The sequence below is a fragment of the Sebastes fasciatus genome, chromosome 7 (assembly GCF_043250625.1).
Source record: "Sebastes fasciatus isolate fSebFas1 chromosome 7, fSebFas1.pri, whole genome shotgun sequence".
Taxonomy (NCBI): domain Eukaryota; kingdom Metazoa; phylum Chordata; class Actinopteri; order Perciformes; family Sebastidae; genus Sebastes; species Sebastes fasciatus.
The window spans coordinates 5,851,580-5,875,641 of record NC_133801.1 but is presented as its reverse complement, the minus strand read 5'-3'; the positions used below and the strand labels follow the sequence as shown (position 1 = coordinate 5,875,641).

The following is a 24,062-nucleotide window of genomic DNA, read 5'->3' as shown; positions in this document are numbered from 1 at the left end:
GGACAGGGAGACAACAGCAGAGGAAAGGAAAGGTAAGGGGAGGGAAAGGAAAGCAACGGAAAGGAAAGGAAGGGAGAGGAAAGGGAGGGAAAGGAAAGGAAAAGAAAGAAAGGAGAGCAGGGGAGAGGAGAGGATATACTGTACTGTGTAAAAAGAGAGAAGAAATGGGGAAAAGACAACCAGAAAAGAAATGACGAGGAAGTGAGGAGATGAGAGGAGAAAGGATATAACAAGGAAAGAAAGGACGTAACAGAGGAGAAAATTAAAGATGAGAGAAAAAAAGATGATGAAGAGAGTCGATGAAGAGAGAGAAGAGGAAGAGATGGAACAATAGAGGAAGAGAAAGAAGGATTAAGTCGGGTCAGTCTGCCTCGTCATCCTTCTATAATCACAGCTCCATATGTGAAACACTGTGAAGAGAGAAACACGGAGAGAAAGAAAGCAACAAACTAAAACCTCTGTATAACTCCAGATGATATGAAAGCAAAAAGGGAACAAGGGATGATTATTAGGTCCAAAACAAACCCACAGGTATTCCCTCTGTTACCAGCAAACAACTCTTTATTTTGTCTCCACGCCATTCAATAAATACAAAAATACAAACCAGCTTCTTAATAAAAAAACAATGATAGAAAAATTCATAAAAATATTACTTAATTTGAAACAGGAACAACCAAAGCAGAGAAGCGATGAGATCAACAGGAGGTGAAGGCGAAGCTCGTATTAGTACTGAAATAACAACCAGCTGGGCTTCTCTTCCAATCAAACGGATCCATACTGAGTGGAAATATAATCCTACGACTGAACGGACGACACTGTTTCCAGGTTTTCACAGTATTTCTTTTACAGTTATTGAACCCTGCATTGCCTCCCAGGACGTTTACTGTGTTTCTGATTATTCTTCACTGGTAAAAAAAACACTCACACACATTCACATTCACACGTTCCTCTCGTATCCAGTGAGAGCGGTGAGAGCTGCAGTAGCTATGGCTGCACTTCAAAAAGAAGCCCTGTCAATGATTTGCACAATCTTACCAAAACAATATCCCGTTGAGCAGCTGTGTTATATTTCTACATATATATACCGTTTCGTCCTGTTGAGCTGAAAAAAAAAAAACTGAGCGAAAACAAAATTCCAGCAAAAATGGAAAGGCAGGAAGCAGAAAGGTTTGTAAAGTCTGGTTGGTCCTTTTCATGTAGCTTCATCCCTTCGTTTCACGAGTCTTTGGAAGTTTTCCTTTTTTATTATGTCTCCGTCTCCGCTCTTCTCTGTTCATTACAATCCTGAAGCTGATAGCAGGGTGGGTGTGAGGAGGTGGAGGAGGGAGGGCAGGTGGGACCCAGTGTGCAGCTCTGGGTTTGGGTCAAATGGGTAGAGGAGGGTTCGGTGATCAGTGTCTCAAGGTTCGTCTTTTGTCTGGAGCTTTCATCATCAGGTCGTCTTCCTCTTTGAGATCTATGGAGAACAAAAAAAAATCTATTTAGGACCCAAGTAGTAGCAGCATTTGAATCAAGACAGGAAAACCAAACACATATTAGCAGCTCGTATTCAAATCTGAACATTCAATTTTGGTCTAAGTATGTATGTTTTAGCGACAAAATTATATTTTCCCAAGCCCTTTTAAACATGTTTTCCCACGTGACCTGACGTAGGTTTCTGCATGACGACGCTGCTACATGTACAGTATATACATCCTTATAGTCAGTGTATTAACATTACATACAGTAACTTAAATGGCGGTCGGCATGCTCCCAGTTTGGAGAAGCAGACAGGAGTACCGGCACGGAAGCTAAGCAGTGTACTGCTGTGGACGCCACGTTAGTTCAGATCCGAAAGTCACATAATAACACAAACAAACTAACCGATCGATGCAGCGGTAGACCAACAACTCCTGTGTTCTGAGAGGTAAAATTACTGTTTTTGTGAAAGGAGTCTGGTGGCTTTGAAGAGAGCGATACAACGGCTTCAGTTCCCCGTCGGAAAGGGCTGTCTGACAGCGAGGTAAAGCGGTGAAAATATTCTAAATATAGCGTACACTTAAACTGATATTAAACTTTAAAGCCACCAGACTACATTCACAAAAACAGTAAGTTTATCTTGCAGAACATGGGAGTATACATACAACCCCACTTCAAAAAATCCAAACTAACTAACCCTTTCAGGTATTTCCAAACTTTCCAAATAACCTTATAGATTAGATTTGAAAAAAACGCAGAACGCAGATGGACCCGCCCTTTAAATGAGTGTGTAAATGACATTTCACTGCATACGTTTCTGGCCAGGCAGAGACCTCCATCATATCAGAGGTAAAGTATGCTGCCTTGTAAAATGTTCAGATATATCAGTCTAGCCTCTGCTGGTGTTGTGTGTGTGTGTGTGTGTGTGTGTGTGTGTTCATTGCTCACCAATGCATTCAGGACAGCACGCGCCCTCTCTGCGGGAGGCGTTGGTGCAGGTCAGTGCTGGACATTGCTTCCTCTGACACTTAGTCACACCATGCTGTGGACAATAAGAGAAGAGGAAAGCTGGTTGATGAAAGGAGGCAAAATGTAGAAGCACAGGTGAAAGAGACACAAAACGGTTTGACAGTAATCATATCAACATGGAAGTGACCATTCCTTAGGTTTTCTAGTTTCATATAATCCCAATAACTTCTCTCTAGCTTTAAAACTGAACCCGCTACGACCTAAAAATTGCAAGTTGCGTTAAAGAAATTTGTTAAAACAAATTTGACAGCCCTGTTCTCAACATTACCGACCCTTGCTTTAACTTATATTATATATATACGTATATATTATATACTTATGCAGTTACAATACTTACATCACACCAGCAGTTGATGCATTTCATCTCCCCCACCAGCGGTACCCAGGGATGCCAGTTGTCACTGTTCTGGTAATAGTTCTTGCCAAACTTGCAGTGCCTCGGGCCGTCTGCTTGCATCATGTCGCTGTGCTCCAGGCCTGCAGGAGTCCTCTCCTCCTCTGGACACTCCTTACAGCAGTCGGAGGGATTACGCCTTACGGGGTGACTGCAGGTCAACACCGGACATGTCACCTTCTCACAGTGCACCTCTCCTGAAGATCCCTGTGGATATAATGCAGCGTTAGCAGCAGGTTATCAGCAATTCTTTTTTTTGTCTAGCACAAAATGTAGCTGACTTATTACTTTTTCCATATAAATAGTTGAAACGTTCCCCAAGGTTGAGCTTATGTGAAATTAATTTATGCCTCAGCTTCTTTGCAGTCTAATACAAGATAAATGATCCATTAAGGGATTTTGGAAAGTAAATCCAGCCAGATGTGAGCGGGTTTATTGATGTATATTTACCTTGCAAGTGCAGACAGCACATTTAATGTAGCCAAAGGGAGGTACGAAGGGATGCCATGTGGTTCCTGGAGCGTGCATCTTCTGGTCTCCTTCAAAGTAGCAGCCTGAGAGAGAAAGGAACGAGGAGAAAGAAGGTTACAGTCAGCAAGAAAATGTGTGAATGATTCAGAGTTTACGTATAACTGTAGGCAGAAATGCAATGAAAGAAATACAGTATAGACATGTAGAAAGAAAAGACGCAATATAAGAGACAAAGCCTTCAGAGAAAACTAAAAAACACAGAGACAGGAGAGGTAGCACCTACCCTCAGGATGTTCATCCACTCTCTCTGGAACTTTCATGTCCTTGGGCTCCGTAGTCTCTGAACGGGGAAAAAGGAAATGGAGACATAAAAATAGAATTAGTTTTACGACTTCTGTCGGGAGAACTGTGGGAAACTCACAACCAGACACTCAAAGCAGCATAACTACTATAAAACATATTCATATGTCTCAAGTACAGCCAAACTCTGTCTGTCTCACCGTCACAGATCGGGCAACACTTCATCTCAGGCTGAATGGTTCGAGAGCAGGTCAACACCGGACAGATGACTGGATCACAGATCACAGTTCGCTTCTGCAGAAAAAAATGCAGAAAGATTAAAAGTTTTATTTGTGACATAAGATGACATACAAGATTCAGTCCTAACATGCACTTAAAGGGATACTTCAGGTGTTTTAAAGTGGGGTTGTATGAGGTACTTATCGATGGTCAGTGTATTACCTACAGTGGATGACGGTCAGCACGCCCCAGTTTACCAGAGTAACAGCATAAGAGCAAATGTGCAATCTGTTTAAATGTACTATAGCTTTTTTTTGTTAGGTGGCTAAAATATGTTTTGCTGCCTCCGTCTACAGCAGTACATTGCTTTGCTCCCGTGCTGCCTATTTCTCCAAACTGGGGGCGTGCCAACCGTCATCTACTGTAGGTAATACACTGATTATGGATAAGTACAGTACCTCATACAACCCCACTTCAAAACACCCAAACTATCCCTTTAACAAGGACCGCAAACTAATGTACTTCCCAGCTTCTCTTCAAATGCTTTAGCGTTTTAATCAACCAGGATGCATGCCAAAGCATGCATCCTGGTTGATTAAACCATCAAAGAGCTCTTTTAACAAACACATTTAACTGCTGCCTTTGTGTTTGTCGCCTTTACCTGGCAGCTGCAGGAAAAGCACTTGTCGTAGTTGGGAGTCCAGCGGGAGCCGTGAGCTTGGTGCTGGTTCTCAAAGAAGCAGGTATGGGGGTCTTTCTTCAGCTCCTCGGGGTCCTTCACAAAGAGGTCGTCAAACTCAGCCTCCTCCACCTCCGCCTTGGCCCCTAACTCACAGTTGTTTGGCACATGGACCTGTAGATAACAAAAAAAGAAGGGATAGATGGAGGTGGAGGGCATACAGCACAAAGGAGGTAGATGTAGGGGTGGGTGAAATGTGTTGACATAAAAGGGGGGACATGAAAGAGAGGCAGAGAAAGGAAAAAAGAGAAAGGGTGGTTAGGTAATTAGAGATTTGTTGGCCACACCTGACTGAAGGCTGGCCTCAAGCTGACTTGTTAATTGTTCCTAAATCGAGTGCTTCTGTGCTCCCAAGCAGATGGCTGTTTATGTGTTGGACCTGTTTGCTATTAAAATAGCTGGACCCTACTACTGTGCGTGTGGGCGTGTCATCACTTTCTTTGTTAGTGCCTAGCAGACCTAAAACAACTCATCAACCACTACACCTGCAATGCTGCGAATAGATTTGTGGGCAACTGTGGTTCTCTGAACCCCAATAAATCTTTTACTTTTCAACAAAGTCTCTCCAGGCAGACAGCACCTGCCAGTGAAAGTGTGTGTTTGAGTGGGCTAGTGAGCGTTAAGTGAGCAATCACACGGACACATAAACACTCAGATGGCTAAAAGAGGGCCCAAGGGAGTTACGGCGTCATGGACGGGCATTTGGGGGGCCAGGCACCCGCCCACAGAGTCATCTGTGTCCACCCGGGATGAGCCTCCGTCCCCAAAGACGGACTAGTTAAATGTGTTAAATGCAGTGGTTATTACACTCACACTGTGTTGCCAACTTGGCGACCCTTTTAGCGACTTGCTGCTGAGAGTGAACTCAGTCAGCGGCTCGTCTGGTAGCAGCGTCTCTCTCTCTCCTCTCTTGCACGCTGGCAGGAATTAGTTACTATGGTTACGGGCATCGGTGGCGCCTGGTCCATATGTCAGGGCTTAACCCTGAACATTTTGACTGTAGCCCCAAAAATAATTTTAAATGTAAGCCAAACGTGAAGCTCAAATGTGACATAGTCCTCGTCACATAATAGCCTGTCAAAATAAATGCAGGTTATCTAAACTAATGTAGCGTAATTACACATTTATTTATTTTTTTAATTAGCCTATTAAGACATGAAGCCTACTTTGAATGTAAAGGTGCCAGAGTGCATAAAACAAGCATCAAAATAGAGCTTGTTTATAAAAAAATATCCGGTGAGATGGCCTGCATTTTTGTATTTCCACTGAAACATATTAAGTGTCAATGACTTCACCTATGTTGTTTCCAGATCCACATATGCTATGTATAGATAAGGAGGATGTGCTTATAATTGTATAATCAGCCTGATCAATACACTCACATGCCGGCGCCGCCCATTATGTTTACTTTGGGACTGCCCACTGATTTATGTCGGCCGCCGGGTCTGCCCCAAGGACTCTACTACTCTTCTTCTTTCTGTAATCTGATCACATTTGCCAGCATTTCAGGCACAACCAACCGTTAAAATGTGAACAGATTTGTTCAGGTTAGCATACCAAAGTTTGTGCACAAAATGAACAAATCCCTCCCTGTTGGGCTCTGTTGTACTGGTGGACGAGCTTGCACTGTTGGTGTTTTATTGTGTTATGGTTGTAAAATGGTTGTCTTGTAATAGTAAAACAGTGTGATGGAGAAGGCCGTTGTGCTGTGGCTGAGCTGTAGTAGTAAAATGGTTATGTCATGCTGATTTTCTGTATTTAAGCTGCTGATAATCAGAACTTTGTGACTCCAAGCCTGAGAGAAAACCCTGGCCTTTTCTATTCGACAGAGCCTCATAATTGAATCATGAATTTTAAAAAACTCGGAACCACAAATGAATGTAAAATCATAGCTTTTCTTTACGTACCCGTCCTCGTATTTCTCCTCGGGGGTTCGTCTTGGTGCTGACCTGGATGAAGGCTGTTCCTTGGTCCAGGTGTTGCAGTAATTCAGCACTGATGTCCTTTAACACTCCCTGAGCCTGGAGGAGATGAGAGTGTGTTTGAGTGTGTTTCTGTATGTATTTTTGCATTCATTTCTATGTGTGTGTTTGTGTTTACACTGGCGTACCTGTGAGCCGTAAAAGCCGGTCAGCAGCCTCTTGTGAGTGGTGCTGCTGTCGTCTATTTCACCAATCTCAGCCAGTCCGTGGAGGTGGGCGTTCACAGTGAGGTCATCGGCCTTGCTGAGGCCCGCAACAACAATCTCATAATGCAGGTGGCACTGTTTGTCCACGGACACCCAGGCGTGGCCAGAGGCACCGGTTCTTACCGGGGGAGACACAAAGTTGCCGGCCAGAGGAGTGGGCAACTCTGAAAGAAGGGAAATGTTTAAATAAAGCGTGCATCCAGGACTTAAAGTGACATTTGTATGTATTTTATGAATTTCATGACCTCCCTCCCACCACTTCCATCCCTGCTTCCATTAGTCCGTACCATGTCTGGGTGCCTCCAGGCCGCTGTAGAGCAGCGCCCTAATCTGCCCTCTCAGCTCCCCCTCCTGGCTGTGCGTCGTGGCCACATTGATGAACAGCTCGTTCTGCAGTAGCATGTGGATGTGTCGAGCCTCCAGGCGATTCCAGCTGCCCTGCGCTTGGCCCGTGACCTTGTTGTACTCTGGCGTCAAGTCGTACAGCACAGATCGCTTGTTTCGCCGCCGCGGCTTCAACTCAATAGTGAGGCCAACGAACTCACTGGAGAGACCTGCGACCTGAACCTGGAGGAAAGAGATGAGGGAGACAATGAAAAGAATCATTAGTTGCAGCCCTAGTATAGTCACGAAAAGATCTCCCTTGTAGTGGACAAATCCATACCTGGTAGTCCAGTGTGCCGTTATCAAAGAGGTTGAAGATAGCGGATCCCACACCTCCTGTCTTCCCCGGGGTCAATGCATCACCGCTGGACATCACACTCTGAATAGCTGAGCCAGACAAAGAAAGATTAATATCAAAAATGAACCTTAGAGCACATTCCTGTTCCAATTACTTATCTAAAACCATCACTTTTCCCCTCAGAGTCCCCCGCTCCTAAACTATGGTAGAGCCTGACAACATGCGAGATGAGGCAATGATTTCTGTCATGTTAAAATGTGCTGGTCGGTTGAAAGGAGGGAGAGGAAGGGGGACGCATTACATTCCCTCACGTTCTGCAACCACACACTCATAGACGCCACATAATGTCATCCCTTCACCGAGAAACAGTGATTGAGGGGACAGATTCAATTGAACCACTAATCAGGAGGTGGGTCTGCTCGTGTAATTGCGTGCGTGACCTTCGGCCAAAAACATACATGTTGTTGCGCTGTCTGGCACACACACTTGCACACAAAAACACCCACCCAAGGTTAAGCCTTAGGATGAGGTAACCCTTGCTGAATGCAGCAGCAGGCTTAAAAAGATTGAGCTGAGAGAGGACAGGAGGGAATGAGTAACAGAGAAAGATGAGAAAAGTGCAGAGAAAAGAAATTCAGAAAATGACATAAAAGGCCAGAGAGGAGGAATGACGTCAAAAACAGCAGACGACGGGATCGAGACACGAAGCGAGAGACTGAAAAAAGGATAGCGGTAAAGTAAAGGAGGAGGAAAGAGAGGGAGAGACGAGTGTGTTGGGTTTGAATTCTTCACACATAACGTCAAGCTGTTAATCACAGCACTGGAACACCAGCAGACTGTGACCTTGGCTGCACCACCGTGTGTCCGTGTGTAAAACTTGGACTGACAAAAACATCTTTTACATATTTGTGTGCATGCTTTTTGTGTGTGTTAGAAAATGAAGTGTTTCAAAGTGCTCGACACCTTGATGTTTCAAGTATGCGTCCCATGAAAAGAGACCATGTGTGCGTGGTTTAACGGTTTTCAGACCATTGGGCTGTCCACAGAATTCCCAAAACCCTCTCTGTCTCTCACACACACATGTGGACAGACATGCATACACAGTGTTGGTGGGCCACCAAGTCAAACAGAGGGTCTATAAACATGGTTTCCCCCCAGCGATAAGACTTGAAAGGGTGGAGACAGAAAGAAAGAGGACAAGTATTTATAGAGGAGAATGACAAAAACAGCCACAGATGGACTAGAACAAACCAACGACAACGCAAAACACATTCGTCTTAGCAACCTCGACAGTGTTTGTGCTGAAATAATGTGACGAAAGACATGAAGAAAATAAGTTTTCAATTCAACTGTGTAACAAAGGCGCTTGATTGTACGGACACTTACTGAGATGAAGAAGCTTAATAATAATAATACTACTTAATAATACATTTTATTGACTACGTTTCAATCCTTGGACCTTCGTCAGGTCAAAGTGTTTGACAAGTGGAAACCACAACCAAGTGTGATAAAACATATCCACGAACAGTTAACAATTTGATAAAGTACATAAAAACAATAATACAAAAAACATACTTCTATATATCAAACAGTGGTTAGAGGAAACAGGGAAGAAGACATCTTAAGTACACGTACATAAATTTGGTTTTAAACATCCCTAGGGAACACTTACTGTCACAAGATTTCCTGCCGGTGATGAAGCCAGAGATTTGTCTGGGATCCTGACCCTCGGTTGCCACGGCGATCTCCAGCTGACCACGAGATAACCAGAACAGCTCGCGGCTATTGAGGTCTGTCAGCACCTCTGCAAAGTCTGGATCCTGCACAGATTGAAACCATTAGCTCGAGTCGCGCTATATGGAGGTCAACATGTGAATACTAGAGCTGCAACGAATAGTAAAGTCAATTTTCATGCAAAAATGGCAGAAAAAGCTGTTTTCAGCCTCTCAAATGTGAGATTTCCTGCTTTTTCTCTGTTTTATATCATATTAAATGGAATGATTTGGACAGAACAAGACATTTTTAGACATTGCTTTGGATTTTAAGAGACTAGGGTGGACATTTTTCACTATTTTCTGACATTTTATAGACCAAACGATTAAACGATAATCATAAAATAATCATTAGTTGCAGCCTTGATGAATACTTTACAACACCAGAAATGAAAATGCAATATTACACTGCCAAGATCTTGTTGACATGTTGTAGTACAACACTGATGTTACCAGAGTAACCAAAACCCCAACTTATTTAAACAAAAGACAGACTGGTGGCATGTTTTTAACTAAAATGAGCTTCAGTTTATACCAAAGAAAGATGTGCACAGAAAGCAAAATAGCACAAGACAAGATTAATTCAGCAATCACAAAGACATCACAAAGTCAGAAGGACACAGACAGTTATGTTACATAAAAACACATGATTTTAAATCACCCCCGCTCACTTAAACCCTGGGCAAAAAATATGGCTTGCATTGCCTTAACATGTTTCATACTGAGAGAAGTTTAATATCAAGCAGGCAGACTGGACTCCAGGAGAGACGGAGGGGGTTGGTCAGGACGTTGAAAAATGCTGGAGTAATAGGACAGATGTACGAGCGTGTTGAAGAAATTCTACTTTTATGACTTGAGGGCCTCAGTTCAATATAAATATACATGTACCATAAATCCACACAGCGAGGAGCCAAAACAGAGTGGGAACGGAGAAGGGGCTGGACAGAGGGAAGGTGACTTATACTGGGGAAACTAGAATAATGAGAGGGGAGTAAGGTGCAAACGGATATATTGGGGTCTTGTGTAAATCAGGTAGAGTAATAACACTGTCAGGATTACCGGGCCAATAAAAAATGACTTCACACATTTAAATATCAGATGTGTTTGCTCGTCAGGCAAGTATCCTCTTCAGCTAAAAATGACTCTGTTGTGTATACGCCTCTGTTACTCAGCTAGACTTAACATGAGTCAGCGGTTTGGGTTTCAGCATGTAGCTCGAGGACACAGTGAGGGGTCATGTGGCAGTTGCTGAGCTCGAACTTTTCACATATCTTTCACGGACAGTCTCTCTCACCGCTAGGCTCGAAAGAGGCGCATCGACCCTTCACGCAATTCCTGGCAGAATTAAAAACAGACCCGCCTTTCATCACTCCTCCTCCTCCTGCCTCCTTCCTCCCTCGATCCATCTCAGCCCACAGACCACTAACCACTGACATGTGTGAGGAGTGTGTACGCAGTCCATCCTCTCTACCTCCCCCCCCATCCCTGCCCTCTTTCCTCTGTGTCTCTCATCCCTTGCTCACATCTGTCTCCTGCAAAAGTTGCTCTCACACACTTTCTCTCTTCTCTTGTTTTCCTCTCACTCTTCCCCTTCATACATTTGTCTTGTCATGTCTCAGGATAGTTAGCTGTGATCAGAGCGTCCGCGACAACAGCGCTGGGATGTGGTGACCAGACCACATCCGTCTCAGAGAGCAGGGGTGGGCGTTGCTGTGTCATATGTTTCCTAACCAGCAACAACACTTCTCCTCCAGTCACCCCCTAATTCATCGTCCAACACGTTTCCCTAAAACCTCCGACTTATTACACGCTGAATATTGGGTTTGTTTTTCCTAATAATCTGAACATTTCTATTTTTCAGATGTGAAGATAAAAATATTTGGAGCAAAATACTGTCAACAGCTTTTACTTTTGCCATCAGCCTTGAAAAGCCCATTGTAAACTATAGAAATTGGTTAATATGTGTTATTACGGGGGTTATTATAGTAAACTAAAACTGAAACTAAAACGAAAATAAGCAGTGAAAATATTGTTTGTAAATTTAAATAAAATAAAAACTAAACTGAAATGATATTGCCTGGGTAAAAAAATAAATAAAAATAAAATAACAATGAATGTAAAGCTATAATAAAATTAGCTATAATAAATATATATATATATGTATATACATATACATATATATATATTACATATTTTTTATATATATATATATAATATATATATTAAATTTTTCTGCAGCAGGGAGGCGTGTTCATGTGTTTCAGGTGGTAAGAAATTCTTTATAACATAGGTCTACAAGGGGTCACAGGATCTGTTTACTGATTGGCTGCGGGTATACTCTGGCCACACTTTGCCGCCAAAAGTTTAACTTTTCCCAACTTTTGTCTGACCGCACATTGCCACAGAATCAAACGGCTGCAGCCCACTGAGCTCGGGAGCGGCCACCACAGCTTTTCATAGACATGGCATGGCAGCACGCTGTGGGCTGCACTTCGCCGCTGCTCTAGTGTGAATTTGGCATAAACTGTATGGCCATTCCCACAGTTCTCCAACCATGTGTTTTGTATGTGTATGTAGCTACATACTTCTGAGACATTTTAGCTGACCCTAACAGAAACAAAATACAACTAAATATATAAAAACTAAACCTTTCTGAAAAACTGAAACAAAACCGAAACTAGAAAACGCACTCTGAAAACTAAACTAAAATGAAATGAAATCGCAAACTCATATGTAAAATAAATAAAATAATAAACTCAAAACTATTGGATATTACTCACATGAGAGGTGATGTTGGCTCGGATCTCTCTCAGGATGTGTTGTCGATACACAAGCTGGACTCGGATGGGCACCACAAGGGGCTCTGAGGAGAGAGACAGTCCCCAGATTTAGGGAGATTGAAGCACTGAGGTGAAATTGGCGGAAAGAGATACTGAAATGGTAACAGAGATCACTAAAGAGGATTCTTGCCCCGGTGTTTTTTTACTTTCAGTGGAAGCAAAGGTACTAAAAGTGTTTTGTTGAAGGGCACTATAACAGCTCTTTCAGGGGTGAGAAATCTCAGTTTGGAGTGTTTGTCTTGCTTCTTACCTTTGTCTGTATGCTTGATGAGGCCTTGAAGGATGAGGATGAAGTGGAGGTTGTTCTCTGTGTCACTCAGCGTCAACATGGCGAGGCCTCCCATGCCTGAATTCTCCTCCTCCGATGTCAGCGTTGAACTGAACGTCTCTGTTCACGATGAGACACAGGCACATTACCATATTGAGTATCTGCATTCTCTTCTGTACAAATACGTCTCTGTAAACAAAGCCCTACATTAATCCGTGCAAGGCTTTTTAAGATTACATGAGAACGTATACAATTCCACTGCTTTGTAAATATTGAGTTTACTGTGCACTACAACAACACAAAGAAATGTCTAAAAGAGCATTACAATGAACCATCAGAATGCTTTAATATCCCGCATGCACACGCACCAGCAAACAGCGCCCTGTGTTTGATGATCTTCCCCTCCACTTCTTCTCCTCTGCTCGTCGCTGTGCTCATGCTGATGCGCAGCTGCTCAGACTGCAGCTGTCGCAGTACAGGCTTAGCCAGGTTCTTCCATACTCCACAGATCTACACACACAGACACAAGTACAAACACAGGTAGGTAAGCTGCAGCATTGTCACAGTGGAGACACATCAAAATATACTCGGCCCATACCGCCACGCAAAGGCAAAAGACCTTAACGTTTTGGTGATTTTTGGAACAACATAGACCTGCTCTTTCACATGGACAAATATCCCATGTCAACTGTGTTGTTTTTAGGAGAAAATAGTGAGTTGTATTTGCCGTAACTTCCAAAGCATCCAAAGAAGACAATGCAGAATCCCTTAAAATCAGTTACGGGTCTTTGTCTTTTTTGTGCTGCACTCAGTAACACCCAAATTGAGTTAAAGTAGACCTACTCAGTCTTTGTGTTGCTGCGCATCAAAGTAAAGTTTGCCGCGCTGGTTTCACTTTCTATCCAAGTTAATTTATTTATAAAGTGTCACTTTTATTCACAATTACAACACTTACACACAACATCATCAACAACACCTTTTATCCCCTGTAAAATGTTTTATAATAGTGTTGTTTTGTTTCAATTCAGTACAACAACAGGGTTATAAAATAGGTGCTAATGATGGGTGAGTAGGGAATGCAGAAGAAACAAATCACCGGCACTCACAGATAAAGAGTCTTTTTTAGTTTATTTTGGGCAAACACGTTTCAGCTATAAGCCGTCCTCAGCGTGATCACTCAAGACGTAGTGAGTAGGTAATGCACCTTTGTGACCTTCAAATACACATTAATCATTCTCATTTACATTATATTACATTTATGCTTATATTATATTAAGCCTAATTGTGCCATGAGCACTATATTTTATGGAGATGTTATCATTATTAGCATATACTGATTTTATACAGTGATCAGCAACTAAGTGAGCGATCAAATGGAAGTTAATGCCTTTTACCTTGGCATGACCCCTTATCTATTTGCAGGCAATGCAAAGGCAGAATACCTTAACGTCCGAATAAGGGTCAAAAGACAAGTTTGAGCTCCCATCCGATGCTGGACAACAACAAAAATTTAAAGTCATTTTTCTCAGTTCTACACTCGAAGGTCTTTTGCCTTTGTAGGGCAGTATAATCTCCAAACATTTTCATATCTCTCACTAGTAAAAAACAGAAATGCAAACAGACAACACATGCACATCTGCTAAATACAATAAACCATGCGATTGTATTCTCAACCCCTGGCTGCAAACCTTCAACATAAAGCCGAGTGGAGGGAAGAAATGTGGCAGTGTGCCGGCACCTCATAACTTTCAGTTCAGGGGTAATCTCCGTTTTAATTAGCGATGCTCTCTGTCCCCCTGCTAAGCAGTGATGTAACATGTGAAAAATTCTCTTTCCAAAAGTTTTGCTCCAGCAAAATCCCTCCCCCCCAAGTTCATTTTTTTGTGTTGGAGTGTTTTCTCTAAGGTCCTCTGGTGCTTGACACTGACATTTATCTAAAAATAATAATAGGCCAATTTCTGGGACTTGTATTTAAGTGGCTCCTGCCTCGCTGAACAGAGTGTTCGGGTTGAGATCTGTGTATTTTGGCAGGATATGATGTGTAGTGATCGAGCCAGACCATAGGGAGTATGTGGATATGCATGTATGGGCACTACTGTTACACCAACATATCAGTTTACTGATTTATCAGGATAATATTGGCCTTTTATTACACTCAGTCTTGCACACCTCTGACCTGATGGCTGTTTCTCCCTGATGTCACCTCGTGAGTGAGTGAGTGTATGTTGATGTTTACTGCAATCAGTTTTGTGGTGTTTAGAAAGAGGCAATGAAGCAGAGAGGAAGTGTCACTGTGTATGTGTGTGTGTGTGTCTGTGAGTGTGTTTAGCGTTTATTATTGCAGAGTGAGTTATGGGGGAGAAAAGGTTGAGCAGAGTCACGGAGAAAGAGCATTCATCATACCAGTACTTAATTTCTCCCCCTCAGGAAACAAACAGACACACATAATGAAAACAACACTAATGCATGCAAGAAGAGATGATTTTCTATTTACGTGATGTCTTACCATGTCTGACTGTCCCTTGGGGACTCGGTACTCAAAAGCAGTGGTCCCAGCGGAATCCAGGAAGACTATTTTAATGGGGCGGTTCATTCTGGAAAGTAAGGGAAGACAGTGGGATAAAAATGTATAAAAATCAAATGCATTGTCATAGACATAACTATATTTTTCTACATCTCACTATGTTTGCTCGAGTGCTTTAACTAAGTTATGGTTGAAACAGACAGATTGTGACTTGTTTTATATTTGATGCAGAAAGGATGAGCAGAAAAAGGAAAAACCTTCAGAGACTAAGGGCGCTTTCACACGCCATAATCATAATACTTTTGGTTTGTTTTCTACTTAGTCTGGTTCCGTTTCACGATTCAAAATTAAAATGGACCAAATAAAAATATAAATTTGCTAACTTTATAAACGTCATTATTTTTGTGGACTTTATTTAGCATATTCTGTATGTTTTCTTCCACCCGGATGTAAAGCAAACATCGGACTTCTGCAGAAGTCTAGGTCAGTCCTCTCCCACCCATGTTAAACTGTCGTTTACCGGCGCATGACCCGAGACCACCTCTCGCAAGCGGTCTCGGTCCAGTTGTTTTGGTCCACACCAGAGTACGATTACTGCGCTCACAACTGCCCAAACGAACCGCATCGCAGTTAGATTAAAACGGCCTAAACGTTGGCTTGTGAAAGCGCCATAAAGCTACAAAAAAAAATCCAAGGATGTAGACGTTTCAGCTGTGTGTATTACCTCTGGTATGTGATGGAGAAGGCCAAGCTAGTTCGGGTCAGAGAGAAGCGAGCTCTGGCAACACCATTGGCGCTGGGAAGCCATGATTCCGTCACTCCTGTCAACACTGCAACAAAGTCTGGAGAAGGAGAGAGGGTGACTTACTAACATATGCCATAATAAACATTCCTGTATGCAATGCTTTTATTATCCTGCGTGTTTGAGTGTATTCATATTTGCATGCATATGTGAAAGTCTCTGAATCATGTATAATATATATAATTGTATGATATTATTAGTCATTTATAGCTGTTTATGCAGTCCGCTGTGTAGATGCTGTTTTAATGTACGTGTGTCGGTGGTCTGTCCAGCTGTCTGTGGGTGCTCACACTCACCAGTGCGGCTCTCCCCGGGGCCCAACTCCTCAGAGCTCAGGTAGGATCGGTCATTGTAAGATTTGTGGAGGTCATCCTCCTTATCTTTGCCCTTCTCATGGAAATACTCAAAGCTGTCCAGCACAGCGTCAGTCTGTTTCTTGTCAGCTTCACCTGTAGAGGGAAAAAACAGTTAATAAAAGAGAGATACCTGCTAGTATATTGTATATGGCTAATGTTAGCCTTTGAATGCTGACCTAGGAACATATTTTATTATGTTTATTTGTCCTGATAGGAATACTATTAGCACAGGGATCATTCAGCTTTTTAAGAGTAAAGTTCAAGCACTTTCAAGGTACCTAAACCCCAAATTGCTTTATCATCACATCTAAATTGTTGATATGAATGCAACTGTGAAAAATAAAGTTTACAGAACTCATTTATACCCATAGCAACACTTTGTTTATTTTACCAGCTGCTCATATTAGCTTTTATTGTATAATTCGATCATGATTATTTAACGCTTGATAGTTTGTTGCATCTCTCCCCATTTCTACACTGTCGTTTGTCAAATGAAGGTGAAAATGCCAACAAAAAATAACCTTTAAAACAAAAACAACGAGAGAAAGGTTTAGTGTTCATGGTAACTCATTCAGTTCTTTTACTTTATCGTTTGGGGTTAGTGTCCACTGAGTCTGGTGTGAGACGCCAGAAGACAACAAACAAATATGATGACGGCATTTTTCAGGAGTATATCCAAATCCAAGCATATTCCTAACTTTGAAAACATAACGGTTAAAAATTTAGCATTTTCCCAGGACTTTGTGCGAACCCTGCTGGCAGTAGAGGTATTCTGGTTTCTAATAGACTTTTAGTGTCTGCCTTTGAAGCTGTTTTAGTATCTGGCAAAATAAACCAAGTGAGCCCAAACATTTCAAAACACATTCTACTACATCGCTCTCGAAGTCTGGCGCACAGATGAGACTAAAGCATCGTCTGTCCTCCTTTTTTCACTTGATTATATGTTGAATATGGATGACGAGTGTGAGGTGTGTGCAGCCAGAGAGAAACTGAGACAAATGGAGTTTGAGCAAGCAAGACAGGTAGAAATTACAGAAGAGATGGGAAGAAGGAACAGACACCCATTTCAATCCAGTGCGGAAGGCTGCAGCACATTCTCTCTGTCTTCCTCACTTCCTCTCTCTCTCTCTCTCTCTCAGCCAGGGGTAACTAACCAGGGTAGTCTCTCGCAGCTGAAGAGCTTAAGGAGAATTGGGAGTGACGCTGGCGTGCGATCCCAACAATGACCCGCTGTTCCACAGAAACTGCTGTGCGTCTTGATGTAATGTAACTGCTTTGCACACACACACACACGCTGGCTCTTAGTCACCCACAAACTCCATTTCTCCACGGCAGTTTTCTGAGAAGCTCGGCTGGACTGCTTTCTTTCTCGGTGTCTGATTCACACCACCCACAAATCTCAAATCTCATCATTCCTCTCTCACTCCCTCACCGCTCTGCTCCACTGGGCATGCTCAAAGGCTTCTGGGTAATGTCACTCTCACTTCTCCCCACTTAGCAACGCTGTATCCTCAGGTGCACACACACAAACACACACCATTTTTCCATCACTTGCACAAACATACTAGCTGCTTTGGTGCCAAAGCTAAGACAAACACACTCAACCTTTTCCTTAAAACTTGACCACAACACACACAGCTCAGTGTTGTCCACACAGTGCTTTACCTTTACTTTCCATTCCATTACCAGACACACGGCGTAGAAAAACACACAATCTGCTGAGTAACAGTGCAGCATGAAGACCCACCCTGTGTGTTTGTGTGTGAGCATGTGCAGTGGAGCTCTAATTCTCTAATAAGGTGGAATAGTGTGTAGACAAGGTAAGTGGCAATGTGTGAATGAGGCTAAATAGATGGGTGGTACTTTCACATGTGGCTGGTTAGAGAAAATGTCCATTTGATGCAGCTGAATGGGAAATCAATTGACCTGCTCATTGCATCTAACGGCTGAAGATAGAGGGGGAGGAAGGGAGAGGAAGAAGAAAGAGAGAGCGGTATGGATCAAACAAAGAAAAAGAAGCCATCGATGTAACAAAGGAGGGGAACAACTGAGAGCAATTCAGTTTTGCTTTTATTCCCATAAGGTTTTTGCGGGAATTTGTTTTCTCAGCTGACTGAAATGCATGTATTTACGTAGAGCTGCAACGACTGATCGATTAGTTGTCAACTATTAAATTAATCTGGTTATTTTTTAAGAAAAAAAGTCATAATTCTCTGATTCCAGCTTCTTAAATGTGAATATTTTCTGATTTCTTTACTCCTCTATGACAGTAAACTGAATATCTGTTATAACTGTAGACCAAACAAGACATTTGAAGATGTCATCTTGGGCTTTGGGAAACACTGATCAACATTTTTCACAATTTTCTGACATTTTATAGATCAACTGATCGATTAATCGAGAAAATAACCTCCAAATGTCTTGTGTTGTCCCAGCAACAGTCCAACGGGACTATAGTGCAGCACATTTACTTTCTTTGTAGACGAAGATCTTTCGGAGCCAGTGGCAAAATTATTTCTCTGTTTTTTAAATCAGTGATTTAGTGTCATGCTGTACTGCAGTACGGCCTGGCTCAAAAGCCTAAAGCCCATTTCTGACATTTTAATAAACCAAACAACTAATCGATTAATCAAGAAAACAGTCAACAGATTAATCGACAATGAAATTAATCGCTAGTTGCAGCCCTACATTTAGGACAAGAAGAATTGGATCACAAGTAAACCTGAGGGCAGCAGGTGGTGAGATTGGGTCAGCAGATGGTTACCTTTAGGGCAGGTTCTACAGCAGTGTCCTGGCAGCAGGATGGCATCGTCACACTCCGGGGCTGGGCAGTCCTGTTTAATGTTCTTACAGTTTACTTTCCCAAACACCTTGCCACGACGACTCTTTTGCTGGAAGAGAAACACACCAGAGAAACAAACACATTAGTCGCTCAGCAAATCTCACCTGAAAACACACACAGTAAAGAATTCTGCCTTTCTGAGGCGAGCTAGTTCATCCTGCTACTGCACAGAAACTGAGTGAGAGTCACACATTTAGAGAGAAGTCACACTGAGATAAAACTTACAGGTTCGCAGTCGCATTGGACACAGTGCATGACACCAAAGGGCTCCCCCAGATCTGGGTGCCATGTGTCCTCCAGAGAGTAGAATCGACCTCCGAATGAGCATCCTGTAACACAAACACTGCTGATTAAACACGTGTGTCTTCAGGGTCAAACATCGAGGAAACATCTCAGTAACAAACTGTGAAATGATGTGGTTGTATATGAGGTTTGTCCTTTTTAATCGTGCTAGAATTAAGGGGAGAACAGAGGAGTTCAGTTGAGGCATTTTAAGATATGAGCTGACTTATATAAAGTTCTTAATATTTACGAGAAAGTGCAACTACGAGGCTTTTATTAAGTGTCAGGCACACTCTGCAGGCTCAGCCATTTGTACCCATTTTTATATTTAACAACAAATAAATCTTGCATAGCTCATCGCCCAGGCATGTTGGAGGCAACTGAAACTCACTGGATGCCTCATGAGTTTTGGTACTCAACCTTGCATCCTGTCTCATCTAAATGATCCACAAGCAGGCGAGGGAGACATTCAATTTTCCACTGAAATATATTTCCCAGAAATACGCATAAAGCAGGCCAAGAAAAAAAAGATTTTATGAAGTAATGTAATAAATCTGACGCCATGCTGTAATGTGATATGATAGTAAGTTAAGAAAGCAACAGGAGGTAACAAGCACTATAAAGTGCATCAATAAACCCTCACTGAAACACACTATGTGTGCATATTAAAAGGATTATTACAGTGGGTACCATACATAGTAAAAGTCATTATCAGAATTTAAATGAAACAATGACTATGAGTGCTGACTCTGTGTTTACATCCACATCAAATAAAACATGTAGAAACTGAAGCCCTTTTAAAAAAGGAGCCATAATTCCTGCCATAACTATAAAAAAAACAGATCACTGTTCTAATATATAGGGTGTGCACCGTTATATTGGTGTTACGGGAGACAAAAATAACTGTTATTATTACTATACTAAAATCATAATTGAGTGTTAGTCACGCTGTGTTACTGCAGGAATGTTATAGTGATTTTGGGTTAGGATAACTGCCTGTAAACACACACACACCAAACGTATTGTTGTTACCCCTGATGGCTTGCCTTGCTCACTGCTACCAACCTGGTTCACATTATTCTTTCATTAAAGTGACTGCACACTTTAAACAGTCCAGTCCAGTTAAAGGGAGCCAAACTGTGAGCCGCTGCCACTTCTGTCTCTGCTGAAATAAATCATCTCGGAGGAGCCAATGCTTGTAATGGAAAGTCGATTGATTACAGTTTTCCAACAGGGAATTACACGTTTTAAAAAATAAAGGCGGTGGTTAACGTGGAGTTCCCACAGTTTTGAACTCCAGAGTTAGTTACCTTGTGAAAAACCGCAGTGGGCTTTTATACGTAGGGGCTTTCACACATGAATCAAATGGCATTCACTGCGGTTATGACTCAGATGTTTGCCTCTAGTACGCTGGAGAAACTCAGACATTGAAGAACAATTTAAGGAAACGTGGAAATTCACAAAATTAGCCTCTTTTAACTCTGTTAAATGTTACCTTACCTAAACCTTACCTGTTACCTTACCTAAACCTACCACTACCGAAGGGTGGTGCTGAAACACTATTCGACGTGGGAGCAGACTTCAACATAACACCTGTACGCACCAACAACAACCGCAAGCTTCATGAAGCAATTCAATATTTATTGTTTTTACAGCAGTAAATATGTATGTTACACGTCTTGGCCTACGTGCACTTCAACTGGTAACAGCAATAGTATGATCACTGCATAATTGTGATAGCAAATAACGACATTAATTTGAACGGAAATCTAAATTGTTAGCTTACTAATTAGCTAGCTAGTGCTTTGCTGCTGCTGCCCCCTATGGTTTGTGTTGAGTCAACACATCTTGAAATTGATGGTAAAATGAATATTGAATGTTGAATGTATATTTAAAATGTATTTGGTATATTGTGATTATTTTGTGATTATTTCTTGTGAAATAGATATTAGTATCTAGACCTATAGTAGACCTATAGGTATTAATAAGTAGACCTATAGATAATAGTTACTAGATCTATAGTAGACCTATAGATATTAATAAGTAGACCTATAGGTATTAGTAAGTAGACCTATAGATAATAGTTACTAGATCTATAGTAGACCTATAGATATTAATAAGTAGACCTATAGATATTAGTAAGAAGACCTATACGTTAGTAAGTAGACCTATAGATATTACCAAGTAAACCTATAGATATTAGTAAGTAGACCTATACATATTAGTTATTAGACCCATAGTAGACCTATAGATATTAGTAAGAAGACCTATACATTAGTAAGTAGACCTATAGATATTACCAAGTAAACCTATAGATATTAGTAAGTAGACCTATACATTAGTAAGTAGACCTATACATATTAGTTATTAGACCCATAGTAGACCTTTAGATATTAGTAAGTAGACCTATAGATTAATAAGTAGCCATATAAATATTAGCAAGTACACCTATAGATATTAGTAAGTAGCCAGATAAATATTGGTAAGTAGACCTATAGATATTAGTAACTAGACCTATAGTACAGTAAATGTAATTATTCATTAATATATTAATATATGTATTTCGCTTTGGCAATAATGTAACCTGAACAATCATGTCAATAAAGCTTTTTTGAATATTTGAATATTGAACGTTAGTCGAATTAACAGCTGTCTCTTCTTAAATGTAAAGTCACTTTACAGTAGTTTTATAGTCACTTTAAAGTCACTTTACAGTAGTTTTACAGTAGTTTTATAGTAGTTTTATAGTCACTTTACAGTAGTTTTATAGTCACTTTAAAGTCACTTTACAGTAGTTTTACAGTAGTTTTATAGTAGTTTTATAGTCACTTTACAGTAGTTTTACAGTAGTTTTATAGTAGTTTTATAGTCACTTTACAGTAGTTTTACAGTAGTTTTACAGTAGTTTTATAGTCACTTTACAGTAGTTTTACAGTAGTTTTATAGTAGTTTTATAGTCACTTTACAGTAGTTTTACAGTAGTTTTACAGTAGTTTTATAGTCACTTTACAGTAGTTTTACAGTAGTTTTGCTTCCCTCTTGCTACTACACATAATGCTACTGCATGTCTAACATAACACTGTTAGGACTATAGGGAACAATAACTGTAATAACAGGTGACTCTTCTTACCTGCCAGGCCTTTGGAGGGCAGCGGTTCTCTCTCTGACTGGATGGGCAGAGCTGGAGACTTCAGTCGCGAGGCCGCTCCGGTGTGCAGCAACGCGCAGCTCAGCGCGCACAGCAAGGAGCGGAGAAGCGCGCGAGGAGCCAGCATCCCAAAAACCTCCCTCTCAGTTCAGTACGTCTCAGTACGTCTCTGTACGTCTCTAGGTCCGATATATCGAGGACTTTATGGAGCCTCTGTCGTCTTAAAGCGACTAATTACACACCTCCTTCATCCATTAACGTCCAAAGTTGAGTTAGAAAGTTTTAGATCATCCGAGGTTGCAGTTCAGTCAGTAGTTTTCCGGAGACAGGACAGATCAGAGTTTCCTCAGAGTACCAGCAGCGTCCTCCAGTCACCGAGCCTCTCTGCTTTATAGCCCGCTGCCCTGACAGCTCGGAGTGGCCACCGGCCGGGAGGAGGAGGAGGAGGAGGGTTGATGGTGGGTGGGGTGATGGAAAAGGGAAATTGACGCCCCTATCTATCTATTCACTAAAGATATGGAAACGAGCCTAAGTCTGATTCATTTTATAGGCTACCAAAACTTTCTTTCACAAGACTGTTTTTTTCTGTTTTTCAGGAAGAAAGTGAAGCTATAGAAGCTATGATGAGTAGTATTAGTGAAAGATACAGAATGGATTAGAAATTATTAGTATTAGCTTTGCTAATGACATTTTCTGCTAAATAAATAAAAGTTTCCATTTGTTAAGTGGGTACTTAACCATAACTATATATATATATATATATTAATAAATAGACCTATAGATATTAGTAAGTAGCCTTATAGATATTAGTAAGTAGACCTATAGTAGACCTATAGATATTAGTAAATAGATCTATGGTAGACCTATAGATATTAGTAAATAGATCTATAGTAGACCTATAGATATTAGTAAGTAGACCTATAGTAGACCTATAGATATTAGTAAATAGATCTATAGTAGACCTATAGATATTAGTAGATAGATCTATGGTAGACCTATAGATATTAGTAAATAGATCTATAGTAGACCTATAGATATTAGTAAGTAGACCTATAGTAGACCTATAGATATTAGTAAGTAGACCTATAGTAGACCTATAGATATTAGTAAGTAGACCTATAGATTTGTTTTGATTTTCATAGTTTGTTTTTCTGGTTAGTACTTTTCTTTATTTTATTATTATTATTATTATTATTATTATTATTATTATTATTTGAGTTTATTTAAGTACTATATGCAAACTAAATGTTATCATTATTATTATTATCATTATTAGTAGTAGTAGTAGTATTATTAGTATTATTAGTATTAGTAGTATATTGTTGTTATTTATTAATTAATTAATTAATTAATTAAATTATGTATTTATTAATCTATTTATTTATTCATCTATTTATTTATTTATATTATTATTATTATTATTATTATTATTATGGTGTTGGTCATTGGTACCAAATGCTCCCTTATTTATCTATGTATTTGTTTATTTGTTTTACTGTTTGTCTTCTGGCCTCCACATCGATTTACGGTGCTTTTCACACTCTGTCACAGGGATAAACCCTGAAGAATCTGTTCAGTTGGTTGGGTGCCACACTTCAGTCAGTTGACGCCGATGGGGCAGAACTGCATTAGTGCTCCTGTGGAGAGAGTGTGTGAATCTCCAGATCATGTACAGTAAGGAATGTGTGGGTGTCTGCTGCTGGAGCTGGCTGCACCACCATCTATTTTTTCAAGTGTGTTTGGAGCTG

At 41.0% G+C, this 24,062-nt stretch overlaps 1 protein-coding gene across 1 annotated transcript; it reads right to left on the bottom strand.

Annotated features, from left to right (window-relative positions):
- Nucleotides 1–543: 543 nt before the first annotated feature.
- Nucleotides 544–22,720, bottom strand: chrd (chordin). Its single transcript, XM_074641217.1, has 21 exons — nucleotides 22,297–22,720; nucleotides 19,110–19,213; nucleotides 18,807–18,933; nucleotides 15,983–16,135; nucleotides 15,609–15,726; nucleotides 14,867–14,954; nucleotides 12,729–12,870; nucleotides 12,343–12,480; nucleotides 12,033–12,115; nucleotides 9,153–9,300; nucleotides 7,463–7,569; nucleotides 7,086–7,365; nucleotides 6,721–6,962; nucleotides 6,518–6,631; nucleotides 4,533–4,724; nucleotides 3,853–3,946; nucleotides 3,636–3,692; nucleotides 3,332–3,435; nucleotides 2,825–3,088; nucleotides 2,407–2,500; nucleotides 544–1,456 (listed from the first exon to the last, which is right to left on the bottom strand). Exons 1-21 carry the CDS (start codon nucleotides 22,439–22,441, stop codon nucleotides 1,392–1,394), a joined length of 2,859 nt encoding a protein of 952 aa, XP_074497318.1. The 5' UTR covers nucleotides 22,442–22,720; the 3' UTR covers nucleotides 544–1,391.
- Between the last annotated feature and the right edge of the window lie 1,342 nt (nucleotides 22,721–24,062).

Excerpts from the sequence above, each read along its gene's own strand:
- chrd (XM_074641217.1), bottom strand. The coding sequence starts at position 22,441 with ATGCTGGCTCCTCGCGCGCTTCTCCGCTCCTTGCTGTGCGCGCTGAGC. Across the intron at positions 14,955-15,608 it reads TTCTCCATCACATACCAGAG|AATGAACCGCCCCATTAAAA; the intron begins GTAATACACACA and ends CTTACTTTCCAG. Across the intron at positions 7,570-9,152 it reads CGGCAGGAAATCTTGTGACA|CTATTCAGAGTGTGATGTCC; the intron begins GTAAGTGTTCCC and ends TGTCTGGCTCAG.